Here is a 17,260-nt window from a genome sequence, read left to right as displayed (position 1 = left end):
CACATTTTAGCACTAGATCTAGTGCCATTTTAGCGCTAGATCTAGTGCCATTTTAGCACTAGATCTAGTACTTTTTCGGATTAGTGCTACTAGCACTAACCACTCGCACTACGCCCATTTCGACACATTTACATACATGCAATACTATAAACTTTTGCAAATTAGCTAATTAATATGCATCGAGTAAATATATATATTTTTATGCACAGCCTAATTCAAAATTATCAGATTAGATAGTCTTAAGCATATGTACAAAGATTCAATCCAAAAGTGTTGCAAAGTACCAACATGATAAACCTATCAATTATGCAAATTAGCTAATTAAAATGCACAGATTGATTCCAAACAATTATCAGTCATGAAACTACTCAAGCTTAACAATTTTCAATCCCTTTGAGAAAACTGTTAAAGTATATACAAAACATGCTGAAAGTAGTTATTGTATACGAGTTAAATTATTACCTGGATTTTATTGTCACGTTTTTAGGTAATAGGTGAATGCACTAAAATAAAATGCAGTAAATATGCAAAGTTCACAATAGAATGCGGAAATCAATTCAGTTTGTTGATGGTTCAATATGAGCAAAGTGCAACTTTTTCTTTTCGATTTACGACAACATTAATTGGAAGCTCATCAAAGTCGCAGCTGAGATAAGACTGTATTAACAAGAATGCCGTAATGTTCAATTCATACGGTTTTCAACATCCATGGCTGTCCCTACAAACCTATGTTCGATCATGCTAGAAAAAGCTCTATTTGACTTCAGTGAAATTGAATGAGTTGTTTGAGTGTAACAAAAAGCTGGATCCTTCATCAATCAACGTTCCTGTAACAAATACTCAAATCAATTTCCATTTTAAACCAATAGATTTTGTCGTTTGAAATCACCTCATAGGTTAACTGATAAAAATCATGCGTCTTTGTATTCAATTTCCAACGACACATGACTTCATGTTCCATTCAACATTAATACATGTACATGTAAGTTTGCGTTTAGTTTCATCAACAGTAAATTAATCTCAATGTCCCTTATAATAAAACATGAATTGCATGAAAGGTCCTGAAAATAGTGGTTACAGCAACATAATTGGCAAGAAAAAAATCAACTGATCAAAATAGAGAAACCTAGCAGGTACAAGTACTAATACAAATTACTACCAGTAATACATGAGCATAGCGGAACAACTACTGGGCCCAGATGAGCACTGTGCTATGTTTACAATACTGCAAAAAGGATTGCATTTTTGATACTGTCGTCATACATTAGCCAGGTCAGGGCCAACCATGTTCGATCTGAGGTTACAGCTTTAAATTTTGAAAAAAAAAAACTGTATGAGTCTGCACATTTAAAGCGGGAGGGTCGTCACCTGCACATGCGCAGGAATTGATTCCCAAGCGATGATAACAACACACGCTAAAAATGCAAAGGCTTATGGGTAGATGATTGTTTGTAAACAATGACACGCTATGCCCATCTGACGCATGCGCAGGTGACGACCCCCCCCCCCCCCTTATCTCAACTTGGTCATGCTCGCACTCTGGTTTCTACTACCCCGTCCCCACCATAGTCAATTGACCATAAATTATGTATTAACTGTGTTATTTTGTGTCAAATTAAATATACTATTGCTACACTATGTAATAGGGTGTGTTTTGGGAAACTTGTTTCAAGCCATGTTCATCTGCGAGAAATGATTTTGGAAACAGTTACAGACTGTGATTTTAGGATTTCAGACACAATGAATGTCAATTCGAAAAATTAGGTCATGTCACACAAAATAACACAACAATGGTATTACATATAACTATAATACTTATGTGCAAAAGTTCAACAGAAACAGGTAATGTATTAGTGAGTTAGTGAGGAATCAGCAGGAACATGAAAAAAAACAAAATGGCTGCTGATCAAGTATAAGACATGTACCTGTCAATTTGTATGATCTTCATACAAAATTTAAATGAAATAACCCTGTTTATCTCCAAAAAACAGCTCTGGACATATTTATAAGCTGTAAATTCAGGTTCTTAGACAAAATGGCCATCAGTCTGACAAACATGATCAAATCACAAAACAACACTACATATGGTATTACCTAATAATACAGTATTTATATGCAAATTTAACTTTCGACTAAATCATGTGAAATAGTAGTGAGTCGAATAGACTGAGGAGATGGATAGATTAATTAATAGTCCTCGATTTCAGATATTGTGCAAGTGATATTTGTGTATCAAATACCAACCTAATTAGTACGCATATTATTATTATTATTATTATTATTATAGATAATTAATATGCACATATTAATTACAAGCTGTTATTAGATATTGATCTACGCAAACAGCAACTATGTACCAAGTTTCAATGAATTTGCAAAAACAGATGCAGATACACAGTAAACACCTAAAACTGATTATTATGCATTTACCTAATCAACATGAACAGATTACTACCCAATGCTAATAGTTTTTAGTTTCAGTCCAGTCGAGAGTCTTAAGATATCAGTGGAAGAAGTTTTGACAAGCATACACATAAAGATGGATGGACGAATGAACAGACAGTAGCCGAAACAGAAAATATAAACCAAATTACTTTCAGAAATCCCTTTTAATCAGTATTGTCTGTAGCTAGGGCACATCTACATACCAAGTGTACTGCTGGTCTCCTTGCGTACACAGAAAAAAACAGTGTAAATATACTAACCTGTACAGCCAGGTGTAGTGGAGTATTCCCATACTGTCCTCTGGAGTTAACATTAGCCCCAGCACACAAAAGAGACATAATACAGTCCAGTCTCTTTTTAATGACCATTATATGCAATGGCGTATCTCCTGTTTTATTCATAGCTTCTAGATTACATCCTAGTTTTATCAATATGTCAACATCTTTAGCTGTTCTTGCCCAATGAAGAGCAGTGCCTCCATACTTTGAGTCCTGTGCATTGGCAAGTTGTGGGAACACTTCCAACATAATCTGAGCACACCTATTTAAATAAGAACAGAGAGACTTCCAACATAATCTGGGCACACCTATTTAAATTATGATGGGATAACAACATGTAAGATCTCAACTTACTGACATCAGTGAAATCAATTGTGAAAACAGTACAAACAAATGCCATATATAGCGTCTTAGTAGTATCAATTGTGTAAGAATCAACAAACATGAAAGTACTTTTATTTTTACGCTTAATAATGGTGCTATACACATTGAATGATGGTAAATTATAATGAAATAAGCATATCTCAAGGCAATATTTTGTTTCGATTATCGTTATTTCAACATTGAGCTATCAGAAATGATATTCAAAATCAAGTCAGTTGATTTTTGCAGACATTTAGTCCGAGCCTTCCATGTAATTGCAAAATCTATTAAACTAAAATTCTCTACATCCAGGGTTGCTATATTATAAACGATTCAACACAGAATGTGGAAACAGAATTAATTACTGAACACTAGATGACTTCATAGCATAGTGAATTGGATAGCCATGGCGACCAATCATATTAGCATCTGCCCCATACTGTAGTAATAATCGGACATTCTTTTCTTTTTTTTCCAGACAGGCTTGATGTAGAGGAGTTTCTTGAGCATAATTTGGATAATTGATAGCTGATGTGTCTTTGCTGGCAAGAATCTGAAAACAAAGTTTTTTAAACTCAATACAAGAACTAACAATGCCTTCCTCATTTGCATTTTTTTATTCTAAAATTCAAAACGGAAGCATCTATTGAAAACCATTAATTACAGTAATCAACATTCTGCGCGTTCTGTTGAAAGCATTAAATCAAAGCTTTTTTTGTAAGAATGTTTGAAGAAATAAAAAGAAAAAACATGAAATAAATGATAATTTCTGAATAAAATACTAAAATACCTTTTGTTAAGTCAGAAATAGTGTTCATTTTTGTAATCCTTGGTGAATATTCCGAGCAAGAAAAAGTTATATATATATGACCTGTCTCTTTAAGTGTTCTCAAGTTCAGTGTAGAATTTGAAACCAGTATAGTTAAAGCTATGGGAACTCAATCAACACAAATATCAAAGAAGGTATAACATTGTATACAACATTATCACATTAGCCATTTTAGCCAATTTAACCAATGGTGGACTCAAATATTGTGAGAATCTTACAACATATATAATGATTCTGATTACTTCTAGCACCATAGTAACAGACATTATCACATTAGCCATTTTAGCTAATTTAACCAATGGTTTACTCAAATATTGTGAGAATCTTACCTCAATATAATGATTCTGATCACTTCTAGCACCATAGTAACATACATTATCACATTAGCCATTTTAGCTAATTCAACCAATGGTGGAATCAAATATTGTGAGTATCTTACCTCAATATAATGATTCTGATCACTTCTAGCACCATAGTAACATACATTATCACATTAGCCATTTAGGCTAATTTAACCAATGGTGGACTCAAATATTGTGAGAATCTTACACCATATATAATGATTCTGATCAATTCTAGCACCATAGTAACAGACATTATCACATTAGCCATTTTAGCTAATTTAACCAATGGTGGACTAAAATATTGTGAGTATCTTACCTCAATATAATGATTGTGATCACTTCTAGCACCATAGTAACAGACATTATCACATTAGCCATTTTAGCTAATTTAACCAATGGTGGACTAAAATATTGAGAGAATCTTACCTCAATATAATGATTCTGATCACTTCTAGCACCATAGTAACAGACATTATCACATTAGCCATTTTAGCTAATTTAACCAATGGTGTACTCAAATATTGTGAGAATCTTACCTCAATATAATGATTCTGATCACTTCTAGCACCATAGTAACAGACATTATCACATTAGCCATTTTATCTAATTTAACCAATAAGGTGGACTAAAATATTGTGAGAATCTCACCTCAATATAATGACTCTGATCACTTCTAGCTGCATAGTGATAGACATTATCTCCATTAGAATCAAATATATCTGTTCTTACTCCCAGATCTAATAATTCTATCATACATTGTACATTATCTGTCATACATGATACCAGCAATGGTGTTCTCTTCCAGTCACATTGGGTACTGTTTAGATACCTAATAATCATAATAGCAGAACAAATATCAAGTGGTAGCTGGTATAAAAGCTCTAGAAGCAGGTACTTATTTGAAAAGCAAAACAAAAAAACAGACAAACAATTCTCTGTCTGTAAAGAATTGTCCTATAAATGTTGTCTTATGGATCACCAGCTACCAGTAACCTGCTTATTGCTACTGACCATCCACAGGTAAACACTGATAATACATGTAAACAAATGATAAACAATATTTTTATTTACCATTAAGGTAGAGATGCACTTTATTTGTGAATTTCAATCAAAAATAGTTTTTTTCGTTTTTTATATAGATTTTTATCTAAAGAACATTCTGTGAAAATTTGACCAATGAATTCTTATTGGAACACCGTTAAAATTGCTATTTATTTTCTGGTTAAAAATAAAAAACACTCACACGTGGCAATGTTTATGTCCAATTGCCTAATTTGCATGAGTAACCAAATAACAAGACCTGTGATTGACAATATGCAAATCGAGATTGTACGGGTCATAGTTCATTCAATTCACGCGCATGTGCAATTATTCTCAAATCAGTTCTCGCTCGCTAGCAAACCAAACATTATATTTCCTCAGCGTTTTTTCCTAATTTTTATCATTACATTATGCGTGGTGTGAAAAGAAAGAAAGGTAGAAAGAAGATTCAGATGATTTCTATGTCGGAAGAGGCAAAAGCTACACTGAAGGCATCAGCCCACCGAACGAAAAACAAATCGTTGTGAGCGTCCAAACATGACTTTCCCTGAAGGCATCAATCCGAGTTTCTGATTGACTGAGAGATTTTATTTTTAAATAATTGTTCTCAAAAAATAAACTGAGTATGTGAAGAATAATTTAACATTGTTTACAGTGATAACTGCTCATAGTCGAAACGAAGCTGACCCATTCACGCTAGTCACAATAAACATCATACTCTTGAATAGGCGTCAATGACTACGGTAAAACTTAGACTCTATTTTAGGCATCAGGAATGATTGAAATGTCCGAAAATGACACCAAAATACACCTTAAAAGTCCCACTTTTTTTTCTAAATCCCATCCCGAATTTACGGCAGAATCTGGTCCCTCAAATAAGGGACACGTGAGCTTTGATTTTAACCGGATATATTGCACTGGGTCGGGGAGATACAAACTTTTGTGTATCTTTTGTCCAATGGGTACCTGTACTTCGATCATTGGCAAGTTTTGCTCGGTGGTGCGAGACAGCTTTGTTTGCAACCGGTCGAACTCCGTTTAATTCAATGAAGCAAACAACTGACAATGCAACTGATAAATTGCAGAGGTACGCTAAAATTAATTGAAAGCAACCAAATAATTTCAATGAAAAATAAATCACAGAGAGAGGTAACTTGATACATTACGGTAACAACTCTGATGTTTTGTTTTCCTTGTCATAATACTTACTGATTGATGATTTTGTTTTGATTTTTGAGTTTTTTTAGCCTGCAACTCGGCCACGACCTTTGCTTTTTCCGTGAAAAATGGGGAAGTTTACGTCAATTTGACGGACATTCCATTTTTTTTAAACTAACGAAGCACACTGTTTAGCACTCCCATTTTTTTTTCATTTGCCGATTTCTATTCAGAAAAATTCGACCGCCCGAAAATGCACCTTAATTTTGCACTCTTAAAACATGTCAGATTTCCAACACAAATTATTTAAAACCGGTCGAAATTTTAAAACTTTTACGTTAGGAGCTGGAGCTCTCTTCTTGCAGGCGACCGTCGCCGGTAGTACAACAGCATGTTTTGTACGTACATCTGTGCGCTAATTGTCTGCGACTGTCTTAGAAAATCCCTGAATAAGGCGTTGCCAAAATCGGAAAAAATAAAAAAATGCCTCCTTAAAAAACGAACAGAATTCAAATATTTCTTTTAACAAATATGTTGCAGTGGGAAAAATGGGATTGGAAACGATGAACAAAACTTCTGTGCCTCGCGTTTCGATTCCAGGATTACGCGATTATTCATTATTGTGCGTTCGCTTCCTGGAGTTGGTTCTCAATACTACATAAAAATCATCAAGGATAAATAATTTAATATCCCACTTTGTACTCTTCACGGTAAACCATAGGCTCTGAAATACTCGTAGATTTTTTATTGAAAATACATCGAAGAGAAGCCATGATGTTTTGATCCTGATAAAAGGTCACCTTCCTAGGACCGCCCCCTGTTTAATAATTCATGGGATGACGTCATATTTACTGGGCATTGCCACGTGTTTTTACCGACCCCATCAAAACACTGGTATGAATGACGTGTTTCTGATTTATATATTCAAGAGCAGTTGTTCTGGTCCAACGATTTTACATAAAATGTCTATGTCTATACGTTAACTTTCAATTTCAATAGTCTAGAAAGTATGACAAAGTATGACAAAGCAGTAATTCCCGGTTTAACGCGCAAATATGCAAATTAGCCTTTTTCTCGTCTTCTATTTTTGGTGAATTCTTGGGCTTTAAATTAAAATAGCTGATAAACGCTTTTTCCATTTGTCTTGAAATTTTCACACATTATTGACAAGGTGTTCCCCCTTCAAAATGCGTCCGGACAGCTTATTACAGCGAGTGGAACAAAAATAACAAGTCCGCAATTAACATGGATATATAAATTATGCAAAAATAGAAAAGAGTGAACTTAGAGGTCATGCTGAGCGACTTTGAAAGCCGTTAGAGAGATGAGTGGACGCATTTGAATTAGTAGTATACCAAGGTATGATGTAATTTTACCCACAAACGGACTTGAAGTTTTTAAGCTAATTTTTTTTAAACCACTTTTGTCCAAAAAAGCATATTTTTGACCCAAAATCAAAAACGCATTCTGGATATTTAAAATAAAGACAAGTTTTACAAAGTTTGTATAATAAGCTTTCAGAAAATATATAACATGTTGGATATATAATACCATCTTCATTGTCTAATTACTCAATTAAAAAGCAAGCCAAATAAACTGCATCTCTACCTTAAATGTGAGCTACTGGTACTTCTAGAACAGCAATAGGGCAGCACCAGATCTGATTCTAGAACAGCCTGGGAGCAGCACCAGAGCTGCTTCTAGAACAGCCTGGGAGCAGCACCAGAGCTGCTTCTAGAACAGCCCAGGAGCAGCACCAGAGCTGCTTCTAGAACAGCTTGGGAGCAGCACCAGAGCTGCTTCTAGAACAGCTTGAGAGCAGCACCAGAGCTGCTTCTAGAACAGCCCAGGAGCAGCACCAGAGCTGCTTCTAGAACAGCCTGGGAGCAGCACCAGAGCTGCTTCTAGAACAGCTTGGGAGCAGCACCACAGTTGCTTCTAGAACAGCTTGGGAGCAGCACCAGAGCTGCTTCTAGAACAGCCTGGGAGCAGCACCAGAGCTGCTTCTAGAACAGCCTGGGAGCAGCACCAGAGCTGCTTCTAGAACAGCCTGGGAGCAGCACCAGAGCTGCTTCTAGAACAGCCTGGGAGCAGAACCAGAGCTGCTTCTAGAACAGCCCGGGAGCAGCACCAGAGCTGCTTCTAGAACAGCCTATGAGCAGCACCAGAGCTGCTTCTAGAACAGCCTAGGAGCAGCACCAGAGCTGCTTCTAGAACAGCCTAAGAGCAGCACCAGAGCTGCTTCTAGAACAGCCTAGGAGCAGCACCAGAGCTGCTTCTAGAACAGCCTAAGAGCAGCACCAGAGCTGCTTCTAGAACAACCTGGGAGCAGCACCGGAGCTGCTTCTAGAACAGCTTGGGAGCAGCACCGGAGCTGCTTCTAGAACAGCCTAGGAGCAGCACCAGAGCTGCTTCTAGAACAGCCTGGGAGCAGCACCAGAGCTGCTTCTAGAACAGCCTGGGAGCAGCACCAGAGCTGCTTCTAGAACAGCCTGGGAGCAGCACCAGAGCTGCTTCTAGAACAGCCTGGGAGCAGCACCAGAGCTGCTTCTAGAACAGCCTGGGAGCAGCACCAGAGTTGCTTCTAGAACAGCTTGGGAGCAGCACCAGAGCTGCTTCTAGAACAGCCTAGGAGCAGCACCAGAGCTGCTTCTAGAACAGCCTGGGAGCAGCAATAGAGCTGCTTCTAGAACAGCCTGGGAGCAGTGCCAGAGCTGCTTCTAGAACAGCCTGGGAGCAGCACCAGAGCTGCTTCTAGAACAGCTTGGGAGCAGCACCAGAGCTGCTTCTAGAACAGCCTGGGAGCAGCACCAGAGCTGCTTCTAGAACAGCCTGGGAGCAGCACCAGAGCTGCTTCTAGAACAGCCTGGGAGCAGCACCAGAGCTGCTTCTAGAACAGCCTGGGAGCAGCACCAGAGCTGCTTCTAGAACAGTCTAAGAGCAGCACCAGAGCTGCTTCTAGAACAGCCTGGGAGCAGCACCAGAGCTGCTTCTAGAACAGCCTGGGAGCAGCACCAGAGCTGCTTCTAGAACAGCCTGGGAGCAGCACCAGAGCTGCTTCTAGAACAGCCTGGGAGCAGCACCAGAGTTGCTTCTAGAACAGCCTGGGAGCAGCACCAGAGTTGCTTCTAGAACAGCTTGGGAGCAGCACCAGAGCTGCTTCTAGAACAGCCTAGGAGCAGCACCAGAGCTGCTTCTAGAACAGCCTGGGAGCAGCACCAGAGCTGCTTCTAGAACAACCTGGGAGCAGCACCAGAGCTGCTTCTAGAACAGCCTGGGAGCAGCACCAGAGCTGTTCAGATCCAATTTCTATATAATGAAACAAATTCCTCATGAACCTTACCTGCTAATATCATTATTTTTGAGACAATCAACAACACCACAATAGACAGCTATATGTGCTGCTGACCACGTTGGATGATCTCGAATACAATCACACAGCGTCTGCAATGATGCCACTGAATAACAAGTAAATGATGACATGTAGATGGGATGCAACTTCTGATGTACCGTTAAAAACTCGGATCTGGCTTGTTGAGCATCAGATAAACGGAATAAGCTGAAAAAAAATTATAACTGTAAATAACAGTAACTATGCAAAAAAATTGTCAACATTTATAGACCAGTGTGATAAGCCTAGATTTCCTTCCACTGACAAAAGTTAAAGTGACAAGTTGTTCATAGCACATGTTTCTATGCAACAAGTCTTCCAGCCACCTATATGAATTCAAATGGTTAACCAATCAGTTAATGTAAATCCCCTCCCCCTGAAAAACAAACAAAAACAAAGATCAATAAGTTTATAAATAAGTTTAAATAAATATTAATTCTCAAAAACAAATTGCAATTACTGACATACTTAATGTACCCTTGGACACTTACCTGAATGGTCTAACATGAACTGCTGGGTTGTACAAAATACATTCATAATATTTATATGTCACATTGTTCACCAGTCTTAGTATATTATTATCTTCTTGACCCAGGAGTGGCCAAGTCTCAAACTTCTGATGTGGTTCAATCTCCTTAACAGTGTACATATACGCTGTAGTATTTGGGATTTTGCTGAATATACCGCCGAGAACTTGACCAGCAGTTTGCTTTAAGAATTCCATGATAGTTGGGGAGTGATAACCATTCAAATCTTTCACACTGGATAGAAATATGAAGATACATGTCAGATTCAGTTCCATGATTGGCTTTGTGGCACATCATGGAACACTTTGCAAATTATTTTTGCCAATCCAGTTGTCGCAAATGAATGAATGAATGGATGAACAAACAAACGAACAAGTGAAGGAACAAATGAATGAATAAATAAATACAATAACATGAACTTATTCCCATGACAACATCTAGGTACATTGTACTACAAAATATTAATCAAATTATAATCTTACTATTCCCTCTAATGAAAGTTACAAGTAAATTGAACATTCACTGGGATATTTTAAACTATTGAAACAGATTGCCTTGTTGAACACAACCACCTGCAAAACATAGCAACCAAACTGCACTTCTCAGAAACACAACCACCTGCAAAACATAGCAACCAAACTGCACTTCTCAGAAACACAACCACCTGCAAAACATAGCAACCAAACTGCACTTCTCAGAAACACAACCACCTGCAAAACATAGCAACCAAACTGCACTTCTCAGAAACACAACCACCTGCAAAACATAGCAACCAAACTGCACTTCTCAGAAACACAACCACCTGCAAAACATAGCAACCAAACTGCACTTCTCAGAAACACAACCACCTGCAAAACATAGCAACCAAACTGCACTTCTCAGAAACACAACTACCTGCAAAACATAGCAACCAAACTGCACTTCTCAGAAACACAACCACCTGCAAAACATAGCAACCAAACTGCACTTCTCAGAAACACAACCACCTGCAAAACATAGCAACCAAACTGCACTTCTCAGAAACACAACCACCTGCAAAACATAGCAACCAATCTGCACTTCTCAGAAACACAACCACCTGCAAAACATAGCAACCAAACTGCACTTCTCAGAAACACAACTACCTGCAAAACATAGCAACCAAACTGCACTTCTCAGAAACACAACCACCTGCAAAACATAGCAACCAAACTGCACTTCTCAGAAACACAACCACCTGCAAAACCTAAAAACCAAGGTGCACTCCTCAGAAACACAATCACCTGCAAAATCTAGCGACCAAGATGCATTATAAATTTGCTAGTATTTACTTTTTCTAGGTTGAACAGTTTTGATTGCACAGTGACACTGCCATACAACATAAATAAATCTATTACTTGCACTGCAATGGTGTAAATAACAAAAATAGATATAATATTTGTACTGCAATGGTGTAAATAACAAAAATAGATATAATATTTGCACTGCAATGGTGTAAATAACAAAAATAGATGTACTATTTACACTACAGTGATGTAAATAACAAAAATAGATATAATATTTGTACTGCAATGGTGTAAATAACAAAAATAGATGTACTATTTGCACTGCAATGGTGTAAATAACAAAAATAGATCTACTATTTGTACTGCAATGGTGTAAATAACAAAAATAGATGTACTATTTGCACTACAGTGGTGTAAATAACAAAAATAGATCTATTTGTACAGCAATGGTGTAAATAACAAAAATAGATGTACTATTTGCACTGCAATGGTGTAAATAACAAAAATAGATCTACTATTTGTACTGCAATGGTGTAAATAACAAAAATAGATCTACTATTTGCACTACAGTGGTGTAAATAACAAAAATAGATCTATTTGTACAGCAATGGTGTAAATAACAAAAATAGATGTACTATTTGCACTGCAATGGTGTAAATAACAAAAATAGATCTACTATTTGTACTGCAATGGTGTAAATAACAAAAATAGATGTACTATTTGCACTACAATGGTGTAAATAACAAAAATAGATCTATTTGTACAGCAATGGTGTAAATAACAAAAATAGATGTACTATTTGCACTGCAATGGTGTAAATAACAAAAATAGATCTACTATTTGTACTGCAATGGTGTAAATAACAAAAATAGATGTACTATTTGCACTACAGTGGTGTAAATAACAAAAATAGATCTATTTGTACAGCAATGGTGTAAATAACAAAAATAGATCTACTATTTGTACTGCAATGGTGTAAATAACAAAAATAGATGTACTATTTGCACTGCAATGGTGTAAATAACAAAAATAGATATAATATTTGTACTGCAATGGTGTAAATAACAAAAATAGATGTACTATTTGCACTACAGTGGTGTAAATAACAAAAATAGATGTACTATTTGCACTGCAATGGTGTAAATAACAAAAATAGATATAATATTTGTACTGCAATGGTGTAAATAACAAAAAATAGATGTACTATTTGCACTACAGTGGTGTAAATAACAAAAATAGATATAATATTTGTACTGCAATGGTGTAAATAACAAAAAATAGATGTACTATTTGCACTGCAATGGTGTAAATAACAAAAATAGATGTACTATTTGCACTGCAATGGTGTAAATAACAAAAATAGATCTACTATTTGTACTGCAATGGTGTAAATAACAAAAAATAGATGTACTATTTGCACTACAGTGGTGTAAATAACAAAAATAGATATAATATTTGTACAGCAATGGTGTAAATAACAAAAATAGATGTACTATTTGCACTGCAATGGTGTAAATAACAAAAATAGATATAATATTTGTACTGCAATGGTGTAAATAACAAAAAATAGATGTACTATTTGCACTACAGTGGTGTAAATAACAAAAATAGATGTACTATTTGCACTGCAATGGTGTAAATAACAAAAATAGATATAATATTTGTACTGCAATGGTGTAAATAACAAAAATAGATGTACTATTTGTACTGCAATGGTTTAAATAACAAAAATAGATATAATATTTGTACTGCAATGGTGTAAATAACAAAAATAGATGTACTATTTGCACTGCAATGGTGTAAATAACAAAAAATAGATGTACTATTTGTACTGCAATGGTGTAAATAACAAAAATAGATATAATATTTGTACTGCAATGGTGTAAATAACAAAAATAGATGTACTATTTGCACTGCAATGGTGTAAATAACAAAAAATAGATGTACTATTTGTACTGCAATGGTGTAAATAACAAAAAATAGATGTACTATTTGTACTGCAATGGTGTAAATAACAAAAATAGATGTACTATTTGTACTGCAATGGTGTAAATAACAAAAAATAGATGTACTATTTGTACTGCAATGGTGTAAATAACAAAAATAGATATAATATTTGTACTGCAATGGTGTAAATAACAAAAATAGATGTACTATTTGCACTGCAATGGTGTAAATAACAAAAAATAGATGTACTATTTGCACTACAGTGGTGTAAATAACAAAAATAGATGTACTATTTGCACTGCAATGGTGTAAATAACAAAAATAGATATAATATTTGTACTGCAATGGTGTAAATAACAAAAATAGATATAATATTTGCACTACAGTGGTGTAAATAACAAAAAATAGATGTACTATTTGCACTACAGTGGTGTAAATAACAAAAATAGATATAATATTTGTACTGCAATGGTGTAAATAACAAAAATAGATCTATTTGTACAGCAATGGTGTAAATAACAAAAATAGATGTACTATTTGCACTGCAATGGTGTAAATAACAAAAATAGATATAATATTTGTACTGCAATGGTGTAAATAACAAAAAATAGATGTACTATTTGCACTACAGTGGTGTAAATAACAAAAATAGATGTACTATTTGCACTGCAATGGTGTAAATAACAAAAATAGATATAATATTTGCACTACAGTGGTGTAAATAACAAAAATAGATGTACTATTTGCACTGCAATGGTGTAAATAACAAAAATAGATATAATATTTGCACTACAGTGGTGTAAATAACAAAAATAGATATAATATTTGTACTGCAATGGTGTAAATAACAAAAATAGATGTACTATTTGCACTGCAATGGTGTAAATAACAAAAATAGATATAATATTTGCACTACAGTGGTGTAAATAACAAAAATAGATGTACTATTTGCACTGCAATGGTGTAAATAACAAAAATAGATATAATATTTGCACTACAGTGGTGTAAATAACAAAAATAGATGTACTATTTGTACTGCAATGGTGTAAATAACAAAAATAGATGTACTATTTGCACTGCAGTGGTGTAAATAACAAAAATAGACATAATATTTGCACTACAGTGGTGTAAATAACAAAAATAGATGTACTATTTGCACTGCAGTGGTGTAAATAACAAAAATAGATATATTTGAAGTGCAGTGGTGTAAATAACAAAAATAGATGTACTATTTGTACTGCAGTGGTGTAAATAACAAAAATAGATGTACTATTTGTACTGCAGTGGTGTAAATAACAAAAATAGATATAATATTTGTACTGCAATGGTGTAAATAACAAAAATAGATCTGCTATTTGCACTACAGTGGTGTAAATAACAAAAATAGATATAATATTTGCACTACAGTGGTGTAAATAACAAAAATAGATGTACTATTTGTACTGCAATGGTGTAAATAACAAAAATAGATGTACTATTTGTACTGCAATGGTGTAAATAACAAAAATAGATGTACTATTTGTACTGCAATGGTGTAAATAACAAAAATAGATATAATATTTACACTGCAGTGGTGTAAATAACAAAAATAGATGTACTATTTGTACTGCAATGGTGTAAATAACAAAAATAGATGTACTATTTGTACTGCAATGGTGTAAATAACAAAAATAGATGTACTATTTGCACTGCAATGGTGTAAATAACAAAAATAGATGTACTATTTGTACTGCAATGGTGTAAATAACAAAAATAGATATAATATTTACACTGCAGTGGTGTAAATAACAAAAATAGATATAATATTTGCACTGCAGTGGTGTAAATAACAAAAATAGATGTACTATTTGTACTGCAATGGTGTAAATAACAAAAATAGATGTACTATTTGTACTGCAATGGTGTAAATAACAAAAATAGATGTACTATTTGTACTGCAATGGTGTAAATAACAAAAATAGATATAATATTTACACTGCAGTGGTGTAAATAACAAAAATAGATGTACTATTTGTACTGCAATGGTGTAAATAACAAAAATAGATGTACTATTTGTACTGCAATGGTGTAAATAACAAAAATAGATGTACTATTTGTACTGCAATGGTGTAAATAACAAAAATAGATCTACTATTTGTACTGCAATGGTGTAAATAACAAAAATAGATATAATATTTGCACTGCAGTGGTGTAAATAACAAAAATAGATGTACTATTTGCACTGCAATGGTGTAAATAACAAAAATAGATGTACTATTTGCACTGCAATGGTGTAAATAACAAAAATAGATATAATATTTGTACTGCAATGGTGTAAATAACAAAAATAGATATAATATTTGTACTGCAATGGTGTAAATAACAAAAAATAGATGTACTATTTGCACTACAGTGGTGTAAATAACAAAAATAGATATAATATTTGCACTGCAGTGGTGTAAATAACAAAAATAGATGTACCATTTGCACTGCAATGGTGTAAATAACAAAAATAGATGTACTATTTGCACTGCAATGGTGTAAATAACAAAAATAGATATAATATTTGTACTGCAATGGTGTAAATAACAAAAAATAGATGTACTATTTGCACTACAGTGGTGTAAATAACAAAAATAGATATAATATTTGTACTGCAATGGTGTAAATAACAAAAATAGATGTACTATTTGCACTGCAATGGTGTAAATAACAAAAATAGATCTACTATTTGCACTACAGTGGTGTAAATAACAAAAATAGATGTACTATTTGCACTGCAATGGTGTAAATAACAAAAATAGATATATTTGAAGTGCAGTGGTGTAAATAACAAAAATAGACATAATATTTGCACTACAGTGGTGTAAATAACAAAAATAGATGTACTATTTGTACTGCAGTGGTGTAAATAACAAAAATAGATATAATATTTGTACTGCAATGGTGTAAATAACAAAAAATAGATGTACTATTTGCACTGCAGTGGTGTAAATAACAAAAATAGATATAATATTTGTACTGCAATGGTGTAAATAACAAAAATAGATATAATATTTGCACTACAGTGGTGTAAATAACAAAAATAGATTTACTATTTGCACTGCAATGGTGTAAATAACAAAAATAGATGTACTATTTGCACTGCAGTGGTGTAAATAACAAAAATAGATATATTTGAAGTGCAGTGGTGTAAATAACAAAAATAGATGTACTATTTGTACTGCAATGGTGTAAATAACAAAAATAGATGTACTATTTGCACTGCAATGGTGTAAATAACAAAAATAGATATAATATTTGCACTACAGTGGTGTAAATAACAAAAATAGATTTACTATTTGCACTGCAGTGGTGTAAATAACAAAAATAGATATATTTGAAGTGCAGTAGTGTAAATAACAAAAATAGATGTACTATTTGTACTGCAGTGGTGTAAATAACAAAAATAGATGTACTATTTGTACTGCAATGGTGTAAATAACAAAAATAGATCTGCTATTTGCACTACAGTGGTGTAAATAACAAAAATAGATATAATATTTGCACTACAGTGGTGTAAATAACAAAAATAGATGTACTATTTGTACTGCAATGGTGTAAATAACAAAAATAGATGTACTATTTGTACTGCAATGGTGTAAATAACAAAAATAGATATAATATTTGCACTACAGTGGTGTAAATAACAAA

General features: G+C 34.2%; 1 protein-coding gene across 1 annotated transcript in view; it reads right to left on the bottom strand.

The window, feature by feature from the left end:
- The window catches only part of LOC102806845 (85/88 kDa calcium-independent phospholipase A2-like), a 31,115-nt gene that overhangs the window by 8,679 nt on the left and 5,176 nt on the right, over window positions 1–17,260 (bottom strand). The window contains exons 2-6 of the mRNA XM_085502498.1: window positions 10,341–10,610; window positions 9,802–10,017; window positions 4,908–5,088; window positions 3,452–3,639; window positions 2,706–2,985 (exon numbers count right to left, since the gene is read on the bottom strand). Coding sequence (XP_085358624.1) covers window positions 2,706–2,985; window positions 3,452–3,639; window positions 4,908–5,088; window positions 9,802–10,017; window positions 10,341–10,573 — 1,098 coding nt within the window. The 5' untranslated portion in view covers window positions 10,574–10,610. The remainder of the gene's footprint in view (window positions 1–2,705; window positions 2,986–3,451; window positions 3,640–4,907; window positions 5,089–9,801; window positions 10,018–10,340; window positions 10,611–17,260) is intronic.

The sequence above is a fragment of the Saccoglossus kowalevskii genome, chromosome 8 (assembly GCF_978046115.1).
Source record: "Saccoglossus kowalevskii chromosome 8, keSacKowa6.1, whole genome shotgun sequence".
NCBI lineage: Eukaryota > Metazoa > Hemichordata > Enteropneusta > Harrimaniidae > Saccoglossus > Saccoglossus kowalevskii.
This window is presented reverse-complemented; position numbering and strand designations above follow the sequence as displayed.